Raw genomic sequence first — 19,197 nt, 5'->3', positions numbered from 1 at the left:
TCATGCTAACGGCAAATGCCAAACTGTCAGTGTGTCGCTGAACCATTTTGGGACAGTCTGAAATTTACCATTTCAGTCACCAAATGACTGAAATGTATGGAGATAGATTTGTTTCATAATTATGTGTATGAACAGATCGACAATCTGTGTGTAAATGTGTAATCTGTAAATATAAAACACCTTCTACAAATACAAAAAAAGATTTGTAAACTCACAAAACTATTTTGCAAGTATGAAACGGATCTGCAAATACACAAACAAATTCTACAAATAAAAAAAATATCTGTGAATACATGAAATTAATTTGCAAATAAATGAAAAGCATTTGCGAATATCTACCTAACATTTACAGCTTTCAAACAGGCATTTGTGGACTCAGTTTTTATTTGTGAATCGAAAAAACATTTGTGTCTGTTGTGCCTAGGCAAGGGTCAGCAACAAAAAAAGATCTGTTTGGAGCCACAAAACATATTTAAGCCTCATGATGTAGGTAGCACAGGCTTTTAAGTTGAATTTAGCCCGTCATCGCTGCAGTGGTTACTTTGCAGGGACGACCCCCATGCCTGCGCGTGCACACACACACACACACACACACTAACCAAGGCAGCGGCCAAAATCACCCATTTAGCTCATTTGACCCTGTGTTGCTCGTTCATAAAATGTACAGCCGGTCTTGTGATGAACTGGTCGGAATGTTTGCTCATGTTTTCTGGGGTTAATGTTAGCAAATAAATTAAAAAACAAGTTCCACCAAACCGACCCATCCGCCCACCCCACCCCGGTATCGTATCAAGCTAACGTTAGCTAACTACCGACTAACCAGATAATATTAACTAATTGACAAGCACTTACTGGGCAGAATGGCTCTTCAAATGACGAACAAAGTTTGAAGTTGTCGCCTGGCTGTCCAAGATGTTTATGCCGCGTGTCTTGCACTGTGCTCTTCGTCTTTTGCCGTAATAATGGTCATTCCGAAAGCCGAAGACGATGACTCTCCGTACCCCTCCCGCTGACATGTTGATGCCTATCTGATATAAGAGGGCCTGTTTCTCCAATAAACACGTAAGGTATGTAGAGAGGGCATGACTGATTGACAGGGTAGCGATCCAATCATGACAACACCATTCTCAGCCTGCGCTCCTACCGGGTAATCAACATTATTTTTTAAATTAATTTATTAATTTTTTAAATTAATTTATTAATTTTATATTCTATTCTTTTATATTCTAATGTTGATATTAATATCAACATTACTATTAGATCTAAATGAGCATTCATTAATATATTTTAGCACAGGTAGTTCCTCTGCAGTGGACTATTTTTGATTATTTGGTTGTCTAAATTTGCCACGTTGAAACAATGAAAGCAAACAAACTTGTCCACGCACTATTAAATTCTCTATTTTCCCTAGAGAGTTTTTCTTTTGGATTTGGGATTCACAGTTAGCTTAGTGAGGAAGACTCATCACTCACTGTAACCATCACTAGTGATGTTTTTAGGGGAAAATGTGCCAGGCCAGACTTTTTTTTTTTTTTTTAAATTGGTGTTTAGGCTATGCATACAGTTAAAGAATGTAAAACACAGTTATTCATTTCCATATAATTTTATGTCAAAGCCACAAGGAGCCACTGGAGAGGCGCTTAAGAGCTGCATGCGTCTCTAGAGCCACAGGTTGCCTACCCCTGGCCTGGATGATAAGGTGTGTTGACTTTGGGGATCCCCTGAATAGTGCCACCATGAGGTTGACATTTTTGGTTAAAAGTAACCATAGACTAAAAAAGATGGTTTGTGGACTCCTGATTGAAGCCTCAAGTTTGACATTTTTATTGTCTTGTTTTTTAGGGTCAGAAGTGACCATATGTGGATAAGAGGGTGGTTAAGCCTAGCAAACAGCCTGGCAATCAAAGCAGCCCTGCCTTTAATTATGTATAACTTTAATAAAAGCTCTAATAAAATTTAAACAGGTGAGTTATATACAAATTTTCCCCACAAACAGTTGTTGTGAATTGGGAAATTAGCTATAGAGACCAAAACCAGGCTGGAAACATGCTTATTTCTGCTGTTACGTTGGACATCTTGATGAGGGTCTATGGGGATTGACACTCGCTTGCACCCTCAAGTGGCCATTAAAGGAACTGCAGTTTTTTGGCACTTTGGTATTGGCTTTGTTTTTCAACCCCAAAGGTTGGTGCTTGATAGTAACATGTCTGGCTGTTATTAGATGGATGGCCATGAAATTTAGTAAAGACAGCCATGGTGTCTCGACTATGAATCCCAATAACTTTGGTGGTCCCTTATCTAGTGAAACATCTCAACGTCTCCTGGGTGGATTGGCTCAAAATGTTACACTGATAATTATGGTTCCCAGGCGATTTTTCCCACTGACTTCAGTGATCCCCTGACTTATTTTTCTAGCACCACCATGATGTTGAAATTGTGTTGTTGTTTTTCCCCAGTTAAATTTCTTGCATTGCCTCAAAAGTTGGTACATACATTCATGTCCCCCTCAGGATGGATTGTATCTTCGGTGATCCCTCAACTCTTTATCCAGCTGTCCTTTGTGTTTAGTGCTCATACATTTTCATGCTAACATGCTAAACTAAGATTACACCATCTTAGCATCCACATGTTAGTATTGTCATTGTGAGCATGTTGGCATTGGTTAGCATTCAGTTCTAAGCTCTGCTCTGCCTGAGTAAAGCCTCACAGAGCTGTTAGCACGACTCTAGTCTTGTTGTCACACACCTTGGAATCAGCAGGAGGCTGTAAAGAAATAATTTAGTGAAAATGTCAAGAGAAAGAATTGGGGCATCAAAACTATTTTTAGAAATATTACACCAGTAGACTTTTGGGTGTGTGGTAGACTGCTCCTCCACTGTTTCATTTCTGGTCACACACACACACACACACACACACACACTGCAAGCTTCACTGTGTGCTGAGTGATGTGGCTGCCGGCCTGGAACACTAAATCTTAAAGGAGTAATGAAGGCTTCCTGCGCCCCAGTGGATTCATTCTCCAGAGGTGTTTGTCAGCAGACAGCGTGCTCAGGGTAGACTCCCATGGTTAGAAAAGCTCTGTTGATTGTAGTCATCACTTTTGCCAAGATGAGCCTCGTTTTAATGCAGCACTGACTGTCTGATCTACACAGCTGCCTTGCACAATATCCTCAGCTTTTGGATTTAGTAGCCAACACAAATTCAGAAAAGATCAGTTTGCTAGGAAGATAACCGTGTGTCAAAACCACGGGCAAGTACATGCCAGAATTAGAGCAGTAATAAACCTGGTGAATGACTGTTTGCTTGTATAAATGAAATACCTCCCCAATAACTGACCAAAAAGATTCCATTGCAGAAAACCAAAGGAAATTTAAAGGAAATCTCAACTCAGATTTAAAGGAAAATCATAAGGTGCTTTGTGCAACTAGACCCTTGATGCTTTTCCTGTTTCTATAACAGGTGGCACATGGACAGGAGAGAGCCATTTAATTTGAGCACAACAGTGCGAGGCAACGAGGTTACTGTTGGCACTGTGTCATCATCCTGAGGACATTGGTATCGTTAACTGCTGCACACAATTTACATGCTTCAACTCTTCATAGTGATTTTAACATTGGCACAGACATGAAAGATCAATAAGTTTGGTTGCCAGTTGGCTCCAGTAAAGAGAAGCCATTGTATGTAGGTGTTAACCTGCGGTGTGACGTATTTAATGTTGTCTAGTTACAGACTATTGTTTGGCAGAAAGACGCTGTGTCTGTAGAGTTATTAAATAGAAACATTCATGAGGAACACCACTGTGAGCAAGTGACGCAGATTTGTTGAAGAGGAATAAAACTGGTGAAGCGAGTTCATTGTTACACATTTTTCCCCACAAATGCTCAAGTTAGTCGTCATAATCTGGAGCAATTATTGAAAACATGTCCAGAATATGTAGAAAGAGATGCTCGGTCATGATAAGATATACTGGTAAACTTGAGTTAAGGGCTTTAAATAAGGTATATATGGCACAGGTACACATGTAGTTATTTCAGCTGGTGATACTTTTCTTAAAACAATGTAAATTCATTTTGATGTTTGGTGCACGGAGGAGGAAACAGTGTGCATGTGCCTCAAGACACTTAGTGACCTCTTCATCTACTGTTCCAGAGGAGGATAGGATCATTAGTAAAGGTGGATTGCATCACTAGTTTTCCTGTAAACAGCCTGTGCAGTACATAAAGTACAAGGAGTTATGGTTGACAGAGCCGTGGTGTCACCTAAAATATTTACTGCAGGACAGGGATATGTAGCATGACGCCATGTTACAAGTTTATCAGGATGAATTATTTTAAATGTTTGAGGACAAGGCCATTTATTGTAAAGATGACATGATGTAGAATTTAGAACGTTAAGTTTACACATAGTAACAGCAGTGATTTACAGACCAGATCAGATCCTGTGTCTCTGTTTAAAGAAAATTTAGGCATGTTTGGGACTGTTTGTTACTAATAAGGAGAGAATGGGTGGTGCAAAATCCATGACAAATATTTTTTTAAGCACTGGGAAGGGACTTGTGTTTTTTATGTTGGCGTAGGGGAGTGAGATATAACTTTAAATAGTTTGATGGTGAATTCATTTTAAATACCCCTTTTTAAATTCAATTCAATTCACAATTTTATTCACAAACACAGATTAAAAGAAAAAAATACAACTGCAGTTCATCTGAGCATTTTGCACTTTGCTGTATACTGCCCACTTGTGGCGCTCCCATAGGAAGAGCAATGTGTAAAGACTTAGGGGAGGGGTGTCCAAACTTTTTTGAAAGGGGGCCAGATAAAACAACGTGAAAATACCTGGGGGCCAACTGATTCTCGCATCAAATGGGTTTAAAAAAAAAAAAGTTCTTAATGAACTATTGATGCCTGTCTACAAACTGTATGATAGTCCTATTATTGTGAGATGAAGGGTAAAAATGTGAAGTGATCTTGCTCGATTAACCATTATTGTGTAAAGGGCCACATATGGTATATTCTGAAAGTCAAGCTGAGGGCCGATTAAAATTGGTCTGTGGGCCACAATTGGCCCCTGGGCCAGACTTTGGACATGCCTGACTTAGCGCCTGCTGGGGGACCTCTTATGATACACTGAGCCCCTTCTGACTCTCTCCTCAGATTCTGAAAAGTTGGTTCTTCTTCATTTGATAACATTCACGTCCTGTTACTGCATGTCACTAACTCGGCTTCTTCTCCGGAGCCTGTGCTCCGCTGTCTTGCAGGTTTTACTGTCACATACATATACTATCATATATTAATATTATTATAATATTATTACTAAAATGAATCAGAGCCGATGCAGGAACAGGGCTCTGAGCATCATCAGGGGTCCTTCACACCCTCTCCACAGGCACTTTGAACTGCTGCCATCAGGCAAACGCTACTGCTGCATCAAGTCTAGGACCAGTCGACTGCTGAACAGCTTCCTGCCACAGGCTGTCAGGATGCTAAACAGTTCAATTGGACTCTCCATCCCATGCACCTTATACATACTGCACAACACTGCACATGGTCACTTTAAATGCCAATTGTCACTTTTTCTGATAATGGTCACTGCTGATGTGTGAGTGTCATACTGAACTTTTAGTTGGTGATTTATTTATTAATAGAGTACTGTGGCTGTGTGATGAATCAGTTGAGGTAAGTCAGATACAGTTATCCATAAGGGACCAAACACAGCTTCTATGTGGGGACCAGTGTGTGTGTGTGTGTGTGTGTGTGTGTGTGTGTGTGTGTGAGAGTCTGCACTTCACTGTCTCTTTAAATGGAGCAGCCAGTAGTGGTCCTCAGTGTGAGGGAATGTAGAGTCAAGTTAACCAGAGTACAACAGATCATTTCCTGTTATCGTTCCCAATATTAAACACTTATTGACATGATTTGTGCTTTGAGCTGCTGTGACATGTGACAGTGTTGGATTAACAAAGTTTATCTTATCTTATCTTATCTTATCTTATGTCAAAGAGAATATGCATCAGCAAAGCCAAAACTGATGATAACCTTAACCTGCCAGTTATTTTCTTGAAAAAATATCTGGTCTATAAAATGTGTCTGACAAAATGTCTCACACCCCAAAAATCTGTTTTGCAGACATATGAGGACGAGGCAACCGAGATGCTGGAACTGGGCAATGTTTGGCGTTATGAATCTATACATATTAGGCGATTCATTGCTCTTCAGATAGGCTGGTTGTCTTTCCTTGACATTACTGATGTGGGAGGAACACTTCCCTCAGTAAAACAAAACATAACAATAACCAAATCTGAGCTTATAATAGTGATACTTAATCAAAATCACTTATTCTTATTCTTATTCTCACAAACTAACCAGCATGTACGACAAGAGTGATGAACCAAGGCTTTTTTAAACTCCAGGATTTCATCTTTTAACATTCAAACATCAAAGGATATCTTTTTCAAATCTAACAACTAATTTATGGTGGAGGGAGGGTCATGCATTTTCCACCAGTCACTCGGGGAGGCTCAGGGAGGGTAAAAAACAAACAAACAAACAGAAGAAGAAGATACACGACTATACTATTAATCCCCGAGGGGAAATTCACTGTGCGGTCCAATACCCATACTACCATACTTTATAGTATGCCACAAAAAGATTTAGTATGACCCAATACATAGTTTGTTTAATGCAGTGTGCCAAAAATACCAGGATGTTTTACTACATCCAGTACGATTTTGCAGTATGCAAGCAAGCATGCTTTTCTGGCTAATCTGACCCACAATCCTTTGCACAGTGGACGATACGTCACATTGACAGAGCCGCAAACAGATTGACAGCTGTCAGAATTCAAGTAACTGATGACCAGTCGAACAGTAATAATAATAATTTTTGGACTTCGCACAGACTCGTGTACTTTGCTGGCATGTTCCCGGGAAGTCCGGGAGTGCTGAGCAAATCCACAATTCAGTCAGTCCACAAGGGGCCTCAAGCGGACTTTCTGCAGACTTCCAGAGAGTCTGCTTGGGGTGCAGACTTCACCAACTCAGTGATTTAATAACACACAGTTCACTGGAATACGGATGTGAAAAAAAAAATTATGAATGTTTAAAATAGTTATTCATTATTAGGCCTACTAAAATGCTACTTGAATTGTATGAGTAGGCACTGTTCATCAACTTACATGACATATATATGAATATGACTGCAGCGGTGGTTAACCGTTTCCACGGCAACGAGCAAACAGTCTCAAGGGTTGTCTGTCTGCCACTTGCAGTCTCTGCTCTTGCATACTTTACATGTTGACGGTAAATACGTCACACTACGTACAACTGAAGTCTGTGAGGGCTCAGTGCAAGTCCAGAAGGTGGACATTTGGATTCAGTCCATATTTGGTTTGGACGAGGACTTGGACCAGTGACTCTCTGGTTCCCAACCCAGGTCCCTATGGACTGAGCTACTGCTGCCCAAAGAATGAAACAAACAAACAAAAACAATAAAGTCACCCCCCTCCTCTGGTAAGTAACGAACACTCCCTTACTTTTACCTTTTTCTGTTACACCTTGTTTGTTTTCCCTTAATGTGGAAATGCACGACTTTTATTTTGAAAACACTGCCACACTTCCGCCTTCTTGTTACCGCTAACCGTTGAGCTTGACACAGGCGAGAGAAAGGTGCTGGCAAGCAGATACACAAAGGCAGTGGAAGGACCCGCAGCAATGGGAATCAAACTGTACTACACCACCGTTACTGCCTCACGGACGGTGAGTGAAGCGGCCGTAACATCATGAACTTAACGCCATGTTTGTGTCTCGAGCTCCGGTGGCGGCAGCTAACAAAGCTCCGTCCAACAGACACACCCAGCACCCTATCAGCTATAGCTTCCTCCTGACTAACGGTGCAGTGGGCCTGTGCTAACGTTACTCAGCGCCCCTTTATATCAATAATGTAACGTCAGCATTACCAGGCTGTGTGGGCTTAATGGTGGAGGTGAAAGTTAGCAGTTGTAAATGTGACTAAACTAAACATATAGGGGTTACAGATACGAGCCAGGATACATACTCCACCTCATTTCCGTTATACGGAAGAGGAAAGGTGTTTTATTAATCGAGCATGCTTTGTTAGCTCATATAGACCGTATTATCTATATTAAAAGCTAACTATTAAAGTGTCATTTTGGTACATAGGACCACCTGCAATCGCTATGTGTAACGCTAGCAAGCAGATGTATCCGTTACCTTACTGTACGCCAAATTTAATGTAAAAAACCTGCTCATTCTTGTTGTTCCCATGACTGTAGGTTGGCGGTAAGCTAGCGTTACAATCCTGCAAAAATCAGAAAAGTAGCTTAAATAAAAACTGCCCGGTGGTTTAAACATAAGCCGTACTCATTACTAGACCCTGTCACTTAGGAAAAATCAACTCTTTTATGCATTTGTTAGTTTCTAAGCAAGATATCCTTAAATAGTTTGTTTTTCTTATGGAGTTTTGCATCACAGTTCCATAGACTATATTAGAATGAATCCATTGGAAGAGGTTGTCATTCATTTGCAGACACTAGTGAAGTGTGGTAAAACACAACATCCCATGTAGGAGTAACTGTGCAGCACTATGAAAAGTGTATGGCAAACCACTGGGCTGAACATCTGGTATCAATTAGATGTGAGGAATTCATGTAGTAAAAAAGTTTTGTGACGTGCACTGGCGTTTAACCCTCTCATGTGCAGTCATGCTTCTAGGTAGCTTCAGAAGTGTTCAAAAGGAAGATTTTGATTGCTTACATGCCACTAACACAGCACCTGCTGCACTGCTCTCCTATAGTAACTATTCATTTTTCCATAGCCAAAGGTGTATTTCAGATCATTTGAGATGAGATAAAGAAAACCAGTATATTTAAAATTATCTTAATGTATGTATTGGTTATATATTTTACACATTTTGTTTACTTAGACTATTGTAAGACCATCCCTCCTATTCCAAAATGAAAACATGCCCAAGAAACAAAAGCGTATTTGCTATTATAGCCTAATAATTTTTGTTTTGAAATTAACTCTAAAATTTGCCCCCTCTAATAAACCTTATGAACTGTTCTGCAATGGTACGACACATGAAAGATCTGAATGTGCAATATTAGTACGTGCAGCACTTCCAGAATGTTTCCGTCTCAATACCACACAGTCGTCTCAGACCTAAATATCTTAGCCAGAAGTCATTACTGGCTGCGACAACGGAACTGCTATTGTTCTCACCTTGTGTGTGTGTTTGTGTGTGAGTGTGTTGTCATGACAAAATGTGGTGCAGGAGACACCTATTGTAGTGGAAACTACCGCAGACAATATGTCCTGAAAATTATATCATGATATTTGTAATGCAGCTTTTAAAATGAGGGAAGGAAAAAACACCATTTATGCCATCTCACGATGCGACATCCAAAATCTAAGATGATATATATATATAGTCTCATATCTTGATAACCATATAATATCTTCATATTGCTCAGCCCGACCACAGACGCAGTTTTGAAAACTTTGCCATAAAGTGGGATGCTTTGAAGGAAATCAAACATCACAATATTTTTGACCAGGTGCCCTGATATTGATATTGCAACGATATTGTAGATTTGATCTCTTAATGTGCAATAACTGGTGCAGTTGTTCACCCGTGCAATATTTTTCAGTATATTTATTCAACACACAATGTCCACAACTCTGCATATTTCTTATGTTTATTCTTGTTCTTGTTTTTATTCTATTGATGTATATATTGTAGTAACCATTATAGCATAATGCATATATTATATATCTGAATGTAACACTAGTTTATATAGTGTAATGTAGCACAATGCACATATTTTTATATTTTAACACATTTACAGACTCAGCACAGTGAAGATATATATTTTATTCTTAATATCTGAAGTGTTATACGTTGTAGCATAAAGCACATTTTTTGTCTTTACATTGGAGCGACTGTAATGAGTCACAGTGAAGTATTTCTGATTCTGAGAATATTTATAAGATGAGATTTTTGATAAATACCCCTCAATAATGTGGATATAATGACTGAGTAGGTAAAGGCAAATAATGGAACAGCTGGAACAGTCAGGTAAGCTCAGAAAATGACATCACTTTACTATAATACAGCCTTTAAAACCAGGGCGACATTTACAATGTTACGATATCCAAACTCTAAGATGATATTTAATCTCATATCACAGTATCGATATAATATTTATATATTGTCCAGACCTACTTCGCCCGGTGACACGTACTATGTACCTGAGCGTGGGTTCGAGCAGACAGTCCTGGAAATTAAGAAATGGTGTCCGCTCAGGTGCTCTTTGGGTGCGTTGGACCTGACAGAACTTTTTTGGTACACTCAGATAGATGGCGGCTGATATACAATCGAATGTTTTTATAGAGAAAACATTTATTTATGCTCTTTTTTTTAAAGGATCTTTTCAGTTATTGCAGGATTATTATCGTCACCTTTATCTTTCTCAATATGTTTCGGACTCTGGACGTCCTCAGTGAAACGAATCAGTCATTTCCATGTTCTATGATAGCGCATCAGCTATTGAGCCTTTTGAATAGTGAAGACCAGACTTTACTGTGCATGTGAAGGACTCCAATAATATGACACAAATTAATGCTGTGACTTCTCCTTTCTTTAACCTTCTTTATAGGAAGTAGGAAAGAGGACCCCCAGCCACACGCACCCACGCACACATACCCTTTACGCTCTTGGTCCACAGTCTTTTAACTTCATGGATCACTGTATGGCTGCTGGTGTGATCCCATTGGAGAATTGTCACTAGTATTTCAAATGCAGTCACTCTAGTTGAAAATATTGTGTTCAGTTTTAGTTCCTTCGTCAACTGCTCGCGCCATTCAGAGACTCTTAACTGCTGAATCTGTAAAAGTGATTCTCTCTTTCAACGCAAGGACACTGGCTGTACAACAGCTGTGTGTGGCCGACTAAATGCCAGCTTGTGTGTTTCCAGTTATTGCTGTGCTTAGGTGTGGTCACTTTAACAATCCCCCTCCCAACTTCCTCAGTTGCTGAAACAGATAGCAGAGCTTTCACTCAGTCTATTAATCATCACCCAGGAGACGGATAGAGCCGCTGCGTTATTAAAGGAACAGCCTTGAAAAGTAGTTAAATCATATGGTTTGTTTTTGCTCTCACATGCCTAAATGTCCCCGACCTCCAGGAGAGATAATATGACAAAGTTTATTCAGTTCATCAAAGTTGTGTGATGATCTTTGTCTGCCTATTAATCATCACACTGACGACAGGATTTGAGTTTTGATGGCAGTTTTTTATCCTCAGGGTTGAACAGTTACGCAGGGGTTGAAAACATTTCTGATAGGTGCTGTTGTGTTTCAGGTGAAGTCTCAACAGGCGGAAGTGATACGAATCCTTGATAGCAAAAAAATCCAGTACGAGCTCATCGACATCTCTGTGGGTGGGGAGCTGCGTGATGAAATGAAGAACAAAGCAGGGAACCCCACGGCGGTCCCACCCCAGCTTTTCAATGAAGACCAGTACTGTGGGGTGAGAAAAGCACACACACTCGACACACTATTTTTGTAGTCATAGGATCATTTGAAATGTTACTGTATTTTTTTACTGGCACTTGAGTCACCAGTATTAGCATGTAACATGTGTATCAGCCTGAATGATGGCTGATTATCAACAAGATGTGTTTATTGTATGGTAATATAGATACTGCTATTGTCAACCAGAGAGCACTCACAGATTTATATTTCAACTGTAACTTAACCTGCTTAGTACATATTTTTCCCACAGTTCTCTAACAACCAAATGTCGAGGGTCTTGTTCAGAAATTACCTTCATACGTTCATGTTAAGAATTAAACAGCACACTGTGTTAGCGACAAACTGAAGCATGGATGGATTACTGAACAGGCCTACCGTGCACAGGCCTAGGGGGTCATTTTGTCACTGGGCCCCTGGCCTTCACTTGCAAAATGTCACTCAAATTAAGATGTACCAAACAGAAAGAGAGTCAAAATGACCCAGAGGAGACACAAAAAGACCACACAGAGATGCGAAGGAACTGCAGAGAGGCACAAATGATCTCAAAAACAGGCAAAACAACCACAAAGAGACACAAAATGATGACAAAAACAGGCAAAACAACTACAATAAGACACAAAATGACCACAAAATCAGGCAAAACAACCATAAAGAGACACAAAATGACAACAAAATCAGGCAAAACAACCACAAAGAGACACAAAATGACAACAAAATCAGGCAAAACAACCACAGAGACACAAAATGACCACTAAAACAGGCAAACAACCACAAAGAGACACAAAATGACAACAAAAACAGGCAAACAACCACAAAGAGACACAAAATGACCACAAAGAGACACAAAATGATCACAAAAACAGGCAAAACAACCACAAAGAGACACAAAATGACAACAAAAACAGGCAAACAACCACAAAGAGACACACAATTACTACAAAGCAACACAAAACGACCACTAAGGACACATAATTACCTCAAGAAGAAACTTAACTACCCCAAAGAGCCCCAAAATGACCACAAAGAGACACAACACACACATCACTCCTGTGGTTTCAGTGTAAAAATGGCAGAAAGGCTTTGACACTTCTAGGACTCAATAGCTGCCTCGTTTGTTTTCTTGTTTGCTTATTGCCTCTCTGTCTCTCCACAGGACTATGAAATGTTTTCCGAGGCGGTGGAAGCAGATACAGTGGACCAATTTCTGAAACTGGCATGAGGAGGGCGGAGTGTGAATTCTCCATCTTAACCCCATTCCCCCAACCACCTACCCCCCCACCTCGTGCCCTGATGGAGGCCCTTTATCCAGTCTCTCTCTGCACCACTGGCAGTATCCACTCACTTTCAATGCCATAATGAAGAATGCCAAATATCCTGTATCTAACTAATCAGAAGACACACATTCCCCATACTGCACCATAAGACTCAGTCTTAATCTGTTTGATTCTGTTTTCTATTCTCTGTTCATTCCTTTTGATTTCTTCCAGACCTGTTCCCCGTCTGACAGACTAGTTTTTCTAAGTGCTCTGAGTCCACTCGGAGTCAGTGGGGTGTCTAAATGTGCGGTAATTAGGTCGACTAATCTTGGCCACGGCCACATGATCTCTGGAGATTAAACTAATCCGCTGGATGACAGCATTCAACCCAGAATCTTCCTGATCCTCTGCAGACCAAACAAACCATCATCACTCAGTCTTAACTACTCTGTCGTCTTTTTATTGTAGCCTTCAAGTTCCCATGTTGTACATGACTGCACACTATTTGTATTCACATGGGTGCAAATGCACACAGACGTAGCAAGGGCTGTAACGTCCTTAAACCCAATTAATTAGGAGTCATAGATGCCTTTTTGGCACGGACAACTTTTTGTAATTTTGGTCCATTGGTCACTGTACGCAGTAACCCGCTGTAACCACTGACGTCCTGCGCTGAGCTGACCTTAGTCAAGTCAAAAAGTAAATATTAGAAGAATACGTCAAACCCAAATGATCATTTGTGTGTCCAACACTCACCCCGTGGTTCGCTGAATTCGGGAAGAACATTTGTCCTTTCTCTCATGCCTCCACCGTGAATGAAGAATCCAAAAACAGAAAATAATCTTAAAATTCAAAGTAAGAGGCAGACAGGTTGAACAACAGCAGAACTATACCAAAACATCAGTTTACAAACTCACACAACTCCTGCAGTGTAATCAAAGTCTCATTTATACAGTTGTACGCTAAACTTTCCAAACATTTTTGCTGAAAAAGTAAAATCTAAAAAACTTTTGCATGAACAGCGCAAGAGCACGACTCATCAGTCTCTCCCAAACATGGACGAGTATATGGAAGTTTTTTATATATTACATTTTTAGCAAAAAAATACATGTCCTTGAGGTGAATTTTTTTTTCTTCTTCAGGTCTTGACTGTTTCAAAAAAATATTTGAAGTCGTGCATTGTTTACATCCATGTTTACTAGCATGCAGTCTTCTTCCTCTTCCTCTCCTACTCTCTGTGTAGGGGGAAACTGGTGATGGGAGTTTGTATCACCCGTGTGTTCGATACAAACGAAACAGGGAGCCACTTGAACAAACTTCGATCCATAGCGCTGTTAGTGGTCGAATCTTTAAGCAAAGTTTTGGAAATGTCCAACAAAGATAAATGCGGATGATATGTTTGTGAAATATATAGTAAATCAAAAAATAGCCACATAATCTACAAGGTCTTAACAAACACTTGTCGACGGTTGGCCGTCAACCAAAGTCAGGTTGTCGGTAAACATCTGTCGGTCTAGTTTTTGTGGTGTGTCCCGTATCGTTGGCGGCTTTTTGGCAGATTGAGCATGTTGAATCATCTGGATGTAATAGTCCGTGGAGGTGCTGCGGTGCTCGCCTGCACAGATAGGAAACCCCTCGGCTGACAGGACTCTGCTACTTTGTTTATCTCATGAATTCCTCGGACTTCTGGTTTCCATTTTTGCGTTATTTCCACTGGCGCAGAATGTACGTGCTACTTGGCCGTCGGATGTAGTCCGTGTAGTGTGTTCAAATGCAACTGACACAGGGCGACGTGAGGCGACGTAGACGACTCAACAGTTGGCTTTCGGCGCCGCTAGTTCTTTGATGTTGGTTGGGTGTGTCTGCACCTTAACATGTCTTTTCTTAAAACTACCTTATAATGCTACTGAAAGAATCAGTCAGAAGTCGTACGTTTACAAATCACACACATTGTGGCTTCACTGGCGTCCAGTCGTAGCTACCGTTTAGTACACAAGTACTTATACATGGTTTGTATTTGATAGGCTGATTCCAGTAATATATGTATTTACATTTTACTATATAGGACACCAAAAGGATTTCCCCATGTATTATCTAGTGCGTAAACATACCTTTATGCGAGGAAACATAATTCATAGGTACAACAATGTCAAAATAAATAAATTGTGAAAAATCCAAAAAGACGGTTTTCATGGCCGCGCCCCTGTCAGTGTTTATCATCAGAATAAGTTTAATTTGGAAACCAAAAACTCGCATTAGATCTGTGACAATGGTCACCAATGGGCCAGAGTTAATAAAAAGGTTGGTAATCAGTTGAAGAACTTTCAGTAGTTAGCTGCTTAATGTTAGCACCCAATGGAGCAGGATGAACACATTTCTTAACTTCACATTTGGTGCCAATATATATCTGTAAAGCGCTTTGCAGGTGGATTTTCACTGTAGTATTAGCACTTACCTGCCATCTTCTGTGTTCCCCATAATCTGTATAACTCGGACGCTTCGTTCCTGGCACCGACGGGAGCTCTGTATCGCTGACTGACGGTGCACAAAGATGGCAAACATTTAGAAGGACGCATTTCATATCGATTGTAAACGATTAGACTGAAAAAGATGTGAATCTTTGAGCTTTTCAACCGCGTAGCTTTTCCTTTCTTTTGTTTATTTTGTGTTACAGTATCACTGACTGTCCCGGGCATGAAGATGCAGTAATGTGACTATGCACTGAAACCCTGCCTCACTCTGAACACAGACATGAAGGTCAAAGCTCAGTCTTACTAGCCTTAGGGAACACTCACCACATGGGAAAAATGAAGGCTTCACTTATTTGTGCTTTTATGTTTATGCATTCATTCAGTTGACTGACTTCAGTTGGAACATAATGCTCATGTTTTGGGTTGTTCATCTTTTTTTTTTTTTTTAAACGGAGGACAACATGGTTTCTCTCTCCTACTCGTAACATCTGCCCTGCTCTCAACATTGTGTTGTTACAGTTTGGGATCTGTAGTAATGACAGCCTTCACACACAATGTTTGTGCACTGTTTTGTAAGTCAATGGTTGTAGATGTTTGCCTGCTATTGATGTATATTCACTATGAAACATGTTTAAGACATTCCATGTCTCTATCTGAGCTCCTACTTTGCTTTTGGACCAATTCCCCTTGGCCAAAAAAAGAGAAGAAAATAGGGAATAAAATGCTGTTGTCTTCCAAGAAGATTGTGAAAAGTGATTTATGGGTGAAAAAATAAAATGAAGTTGACTACCTGTCTGGATATATATTTATTTATTCATTAATGGGTTCTACCGAAAACTTTAAACCAGAGGACAGTCAGCCTAAATTAACTCTGGCATGTTAGAAGGTTGATGTAATTTATAACAACAGAAACCCAAAATTAAAATGTGTCATTTTCTATTCATAGTCCTCACATTAATAAGGAATTTTACAGGATAGTGTGGGGACATTAGCTCACCCACAAGAGAGTTGATTCTAATTGGCAAGTCAGTGGAATATTCTCATCACCAGCGCATGATGGCATCTTCCATGGTCTACCTCGCTATATTCATAGCAATGTTGTGTGTGAGCTACATAATTTCACTGAACGATTGTACACAGACTTTTTGTAATGGTGAAATACGACATCAAGTTAGTGTACACAGACCTAGTTTGTTAGACAAAACTTAAATGCATACCAGCTAGTTTTATATGATTGGCTAATAGGAGGTCATTCTTATGAGGCATGTATTTAAATTAACATTCATCAATAATAATCACTAGGAAGTCACAATACATTTGAAGAGCAATACCAATCGTGGTTTTGCTCAGGTGCAGTACCTTATGTGTTCTTTGGGTGGCGCTAATGTGGCATTAGACTTCTACCTTTGCATAAGAAGAAGAAGAAGAAGAAGAAGAAGAAGAAGAAGAAGAAGCCCTACAATAGGAAACAAAAACCCTGATTTCAAAGTAAAAGCAGAACATCATGTGACATTTAACACAACATTGCATATTATTGTAATCTTGTTTTAAAGAATAAGACACAAAAATATAACTCCATTCGTTAATGTACATGCTACTAAAGGGTAATGGGCATGGGCGGATTGTGAGACAATGTGCCCCGGGTACAAAGGTGCAAGAGGTCCCACAACAGACACAGGCTTTATTGTTGTTTTGTGTCTCTATGCATCATCTTGTGATTTTGTGTTTCTGTGTGTTATTTTTGCTGTTGCTCTCTGGATCTTTCTGGTCACTTTTGTCTCTTTGTGGCCATGTTTCGTCTCACTGTAGTCACTTTGTGTCTCTTTGAGGTCATTAGCCTTTTGTAACACCTTGGTCAGAGACTACAGATAATAAAACTGGCCTCTTGGTTAATTCTGGGATTTTTATATGAGGGCCTATCTATTAATTTTGCATGTCATTTCTCAAATAAACTAAACAAAACTTAACATTTGTGTCTTTTTGTCTGTGTTTGTAGTCTCTTTGTGGTCATGTTGTGTCTCTTTGTGGTAGCTTTGTGTCTCTTTAAATTCAGTTTGAGTCACTTAGTGGACAGTACATGTTATTTTGAATGACACTTTACATGTGAATGCGAGGGGAGCCCAGGGCCCTCACCTTGGGCCCCTATTTTAGGTCCCTGGGCCTGTGCCCAATGGACCCATTCAGTGATCCATCCTTTTTAAAGGGTAAACAGAGGAATAGTGTGGGAATGATCCTTTACAATAGCCCAGATAAACACTTTGCCCCACCACACAAGATGATAATATACCACAGTGTAACTATGATTATATCCCCCCCCAAAAAATATTGTAATGTGGATATGATGTGGTGACCCAGACGGACATATTTATTGCTCAGTTAACATAAGTGCAACAGTGAAATTATCTGATGACTCCGAACTACAGGTTATCACAATTTAATGTTGTTTCTCAGTCTTGTGATACTTTTATTTTGAAAGTGGAAACCGGATATTCTATTGTTGATTAGCGTTACCTTAAGTGTTGTAAAACACTGGTCCAAAGAAGGAAGCTGTATCACTTGACAGGTCTCTGCTAAGGTAACGTGCATATATGTTATATTTTAAAGACACCGGTGTGAAAGACAGAGGACTCTCTGAGCTGATATGTGCATTAATAACCTGGTTATTTCAGTCAGTTGTTCCTGTGTGACTGTCAGGAGCAGCCAATTCAAAGGCTAGCTCGCTAGCTAGCTAAGCTAAGCTAGCTAACACAACTGTTTTGTTAAGACAGTAACGTTATAGCCTAATTAAAGCTATTTCTCGTGGTGTTAAATTAGCGAAATACAAGCTAACAGCACGAGGACGTGTGTTCTGTGACATGCCAGTTCGTAACATTTGACCACTGCGATAATAAAGCTGTCAGCTGTCACAGTTAGCTGACACTACCTGGTGTTTATGTTAGCACAGACAGCAGCAGGTGATGCTTTGCTTTTAGACAGAGGGAAGGTTGAATTTAGTCTGAAAGTTTTATGTTTCTGTTGGACTACCGAGGAGTCTCTGGGTGCAGCTTTACACTCACTGCATATCAAGGAGCACTTTTTCATTCAAACGTCAGAGGCTTTGAGTACATACACTCACTGGCCACTTTATTAGGTACACCTTGCTAGTACCAGGTTGGCCCCCTTATGCCTTCAGAACTGCCTTAATTCTTGGCGGCATAGATTCAACAAGGTGCTGGAAACATTCCTCAGAGATGTTGGTCCATATTGACATGATGACATCACACAGTCGCTGCAGTACTGGAGTAGTGTCATGTTCAAGAAACCAGTTTGAGATGATGTGAGCTTTGTGACATGGTGCGTTATCCTGCTGGAAGTAGCCATCAGAAGATGGGTACACTGTGGTCATAAAGGGATGGACACGGTCAGCAACAATACTCAGGTAGGCTGTGGTGTTTAAACCATGCTCAGTTGGTACTAAGAAAATCTCCCCCACACCATTACACCACCAGCAGCAGCCTGAAGCGTTGATACAAGGCAGGATGGATCCATGCTTCCATCTGAATGTGGTTTTTCCAATCTTCTATTGTCCAGTTTTGGTGAGAAAACCCGTGTGAATTGTAGCCTCAGTTTCCTGTTGTTAGCTGACAGGAGTGGCACCTGGTGTGGTTTTCTGCTGCTGTAGCCCATTTGCTTCAAGGTTGGACAAGGTGTTGTTGCTTCAGAGATGGTCTTCTGCACACCTTGGTTGGAGCCAGTGCTTATTTGACTTCCTGTTGCCTTTCTATCATCTTGAACCAGTCTGGCCATTCTCCTCTGACCTCTGGCATCGACAAGGCATTTTGGCTCACTGGATAGTTTCTCTTTGTTGGACCATCCTCTGTAAATCCTAGAGATGGTTGTGCTGAAAATCCCAGTAAATACTCAGACCAGCCCGTCTGGCACC

General features: G+C 40.3%; 2 protein-coding genes across 3 annotated transcripts in view; both read left to right on the top strand.

Annotated features, from left to right (window-relative positions):
* The first annotated feature begins 7,622 nt into the window (after positions 1-7,622).
* Positions 7,623-16,066, top strand: sh3bgrl3 (SH3 domain binding glutamate-rich protein like 3). Its single transcript, XM_033636433.2, has 3 exons — positions 7,623-7,750; positions 11,376-11,543; positions 12,702-16,066. Exons 1-3 carry the CDS (start codon positions 7,706-7,708, stop codon positions 12,765-12,767), a joined length of 279 nt encoding a protein of 92 aa, XP_033492324.1. The 5' UTR covers positions 7,623-7,705; the 3' UTR covers positions 12,768-16,066.
* Positions 16,067-17,780: 1,714 nt separating this feature from the next.
* trappc9 (trafficking protein particle complex subunit 9) overlaps positions 17,781-19,197 on the top strand; it is a 323,945-nt gene continuing 322,528 nt past the window's right edge. For both annotated transcript variants that reach the window (XM_033637215.2, XM_033637214.2), the window contains exon 1: positions 17,781-17,850. The gene's annotated coding sequence lies outside the window, so the exon portion shown is untranslated. The remainder of the gene's footprint in view (positions 17,851-19,197) is intronic.

Source organism: Epinephelus lanceolatus, chromosome 16, assembly GCF_041903045.1.
Source record: "Epinephelus lanceolatus isolate andai-2023 chromosome 16, ASM4190304v1, whole genome shotgun sequence".
In the NCBI taxonomy this organism is placed as follows: domain Eukaryota; kingdom Metazoa; phylum Chordata; class Actinopteri; order Perciformes; family Serranidae; genus Epinephelus; species Epinephelus lanceolatus.
Note: the sequence above shows the minus strand (reverse complement) of the source record. Positions and strands in the feature narration are given on the sequence as shown.

Coding starts and splice junctions, on each gene's coding strand:
- sh3bgrl3 (XM_033636433.2), top strand. CDS start 7,706: ATGGGAATCAAACTGTACTACACCACCGTTACTGCCTCACGGACG. Junction 7,751..11,375: donor CCGTTACTGCCTCACGGACG/GTGAGTGAAGCG, acceptor GTTGTGTTTCAG/GTGAAGTCTCAACAGGCGGA. Junction 11,544..12,701: donor ATGAAGACCAGTACTGTGGG/GTGAGAAAAGCA, acceptor GTCTCTCCACAG/GACTATGAAATGTTTTCCGA.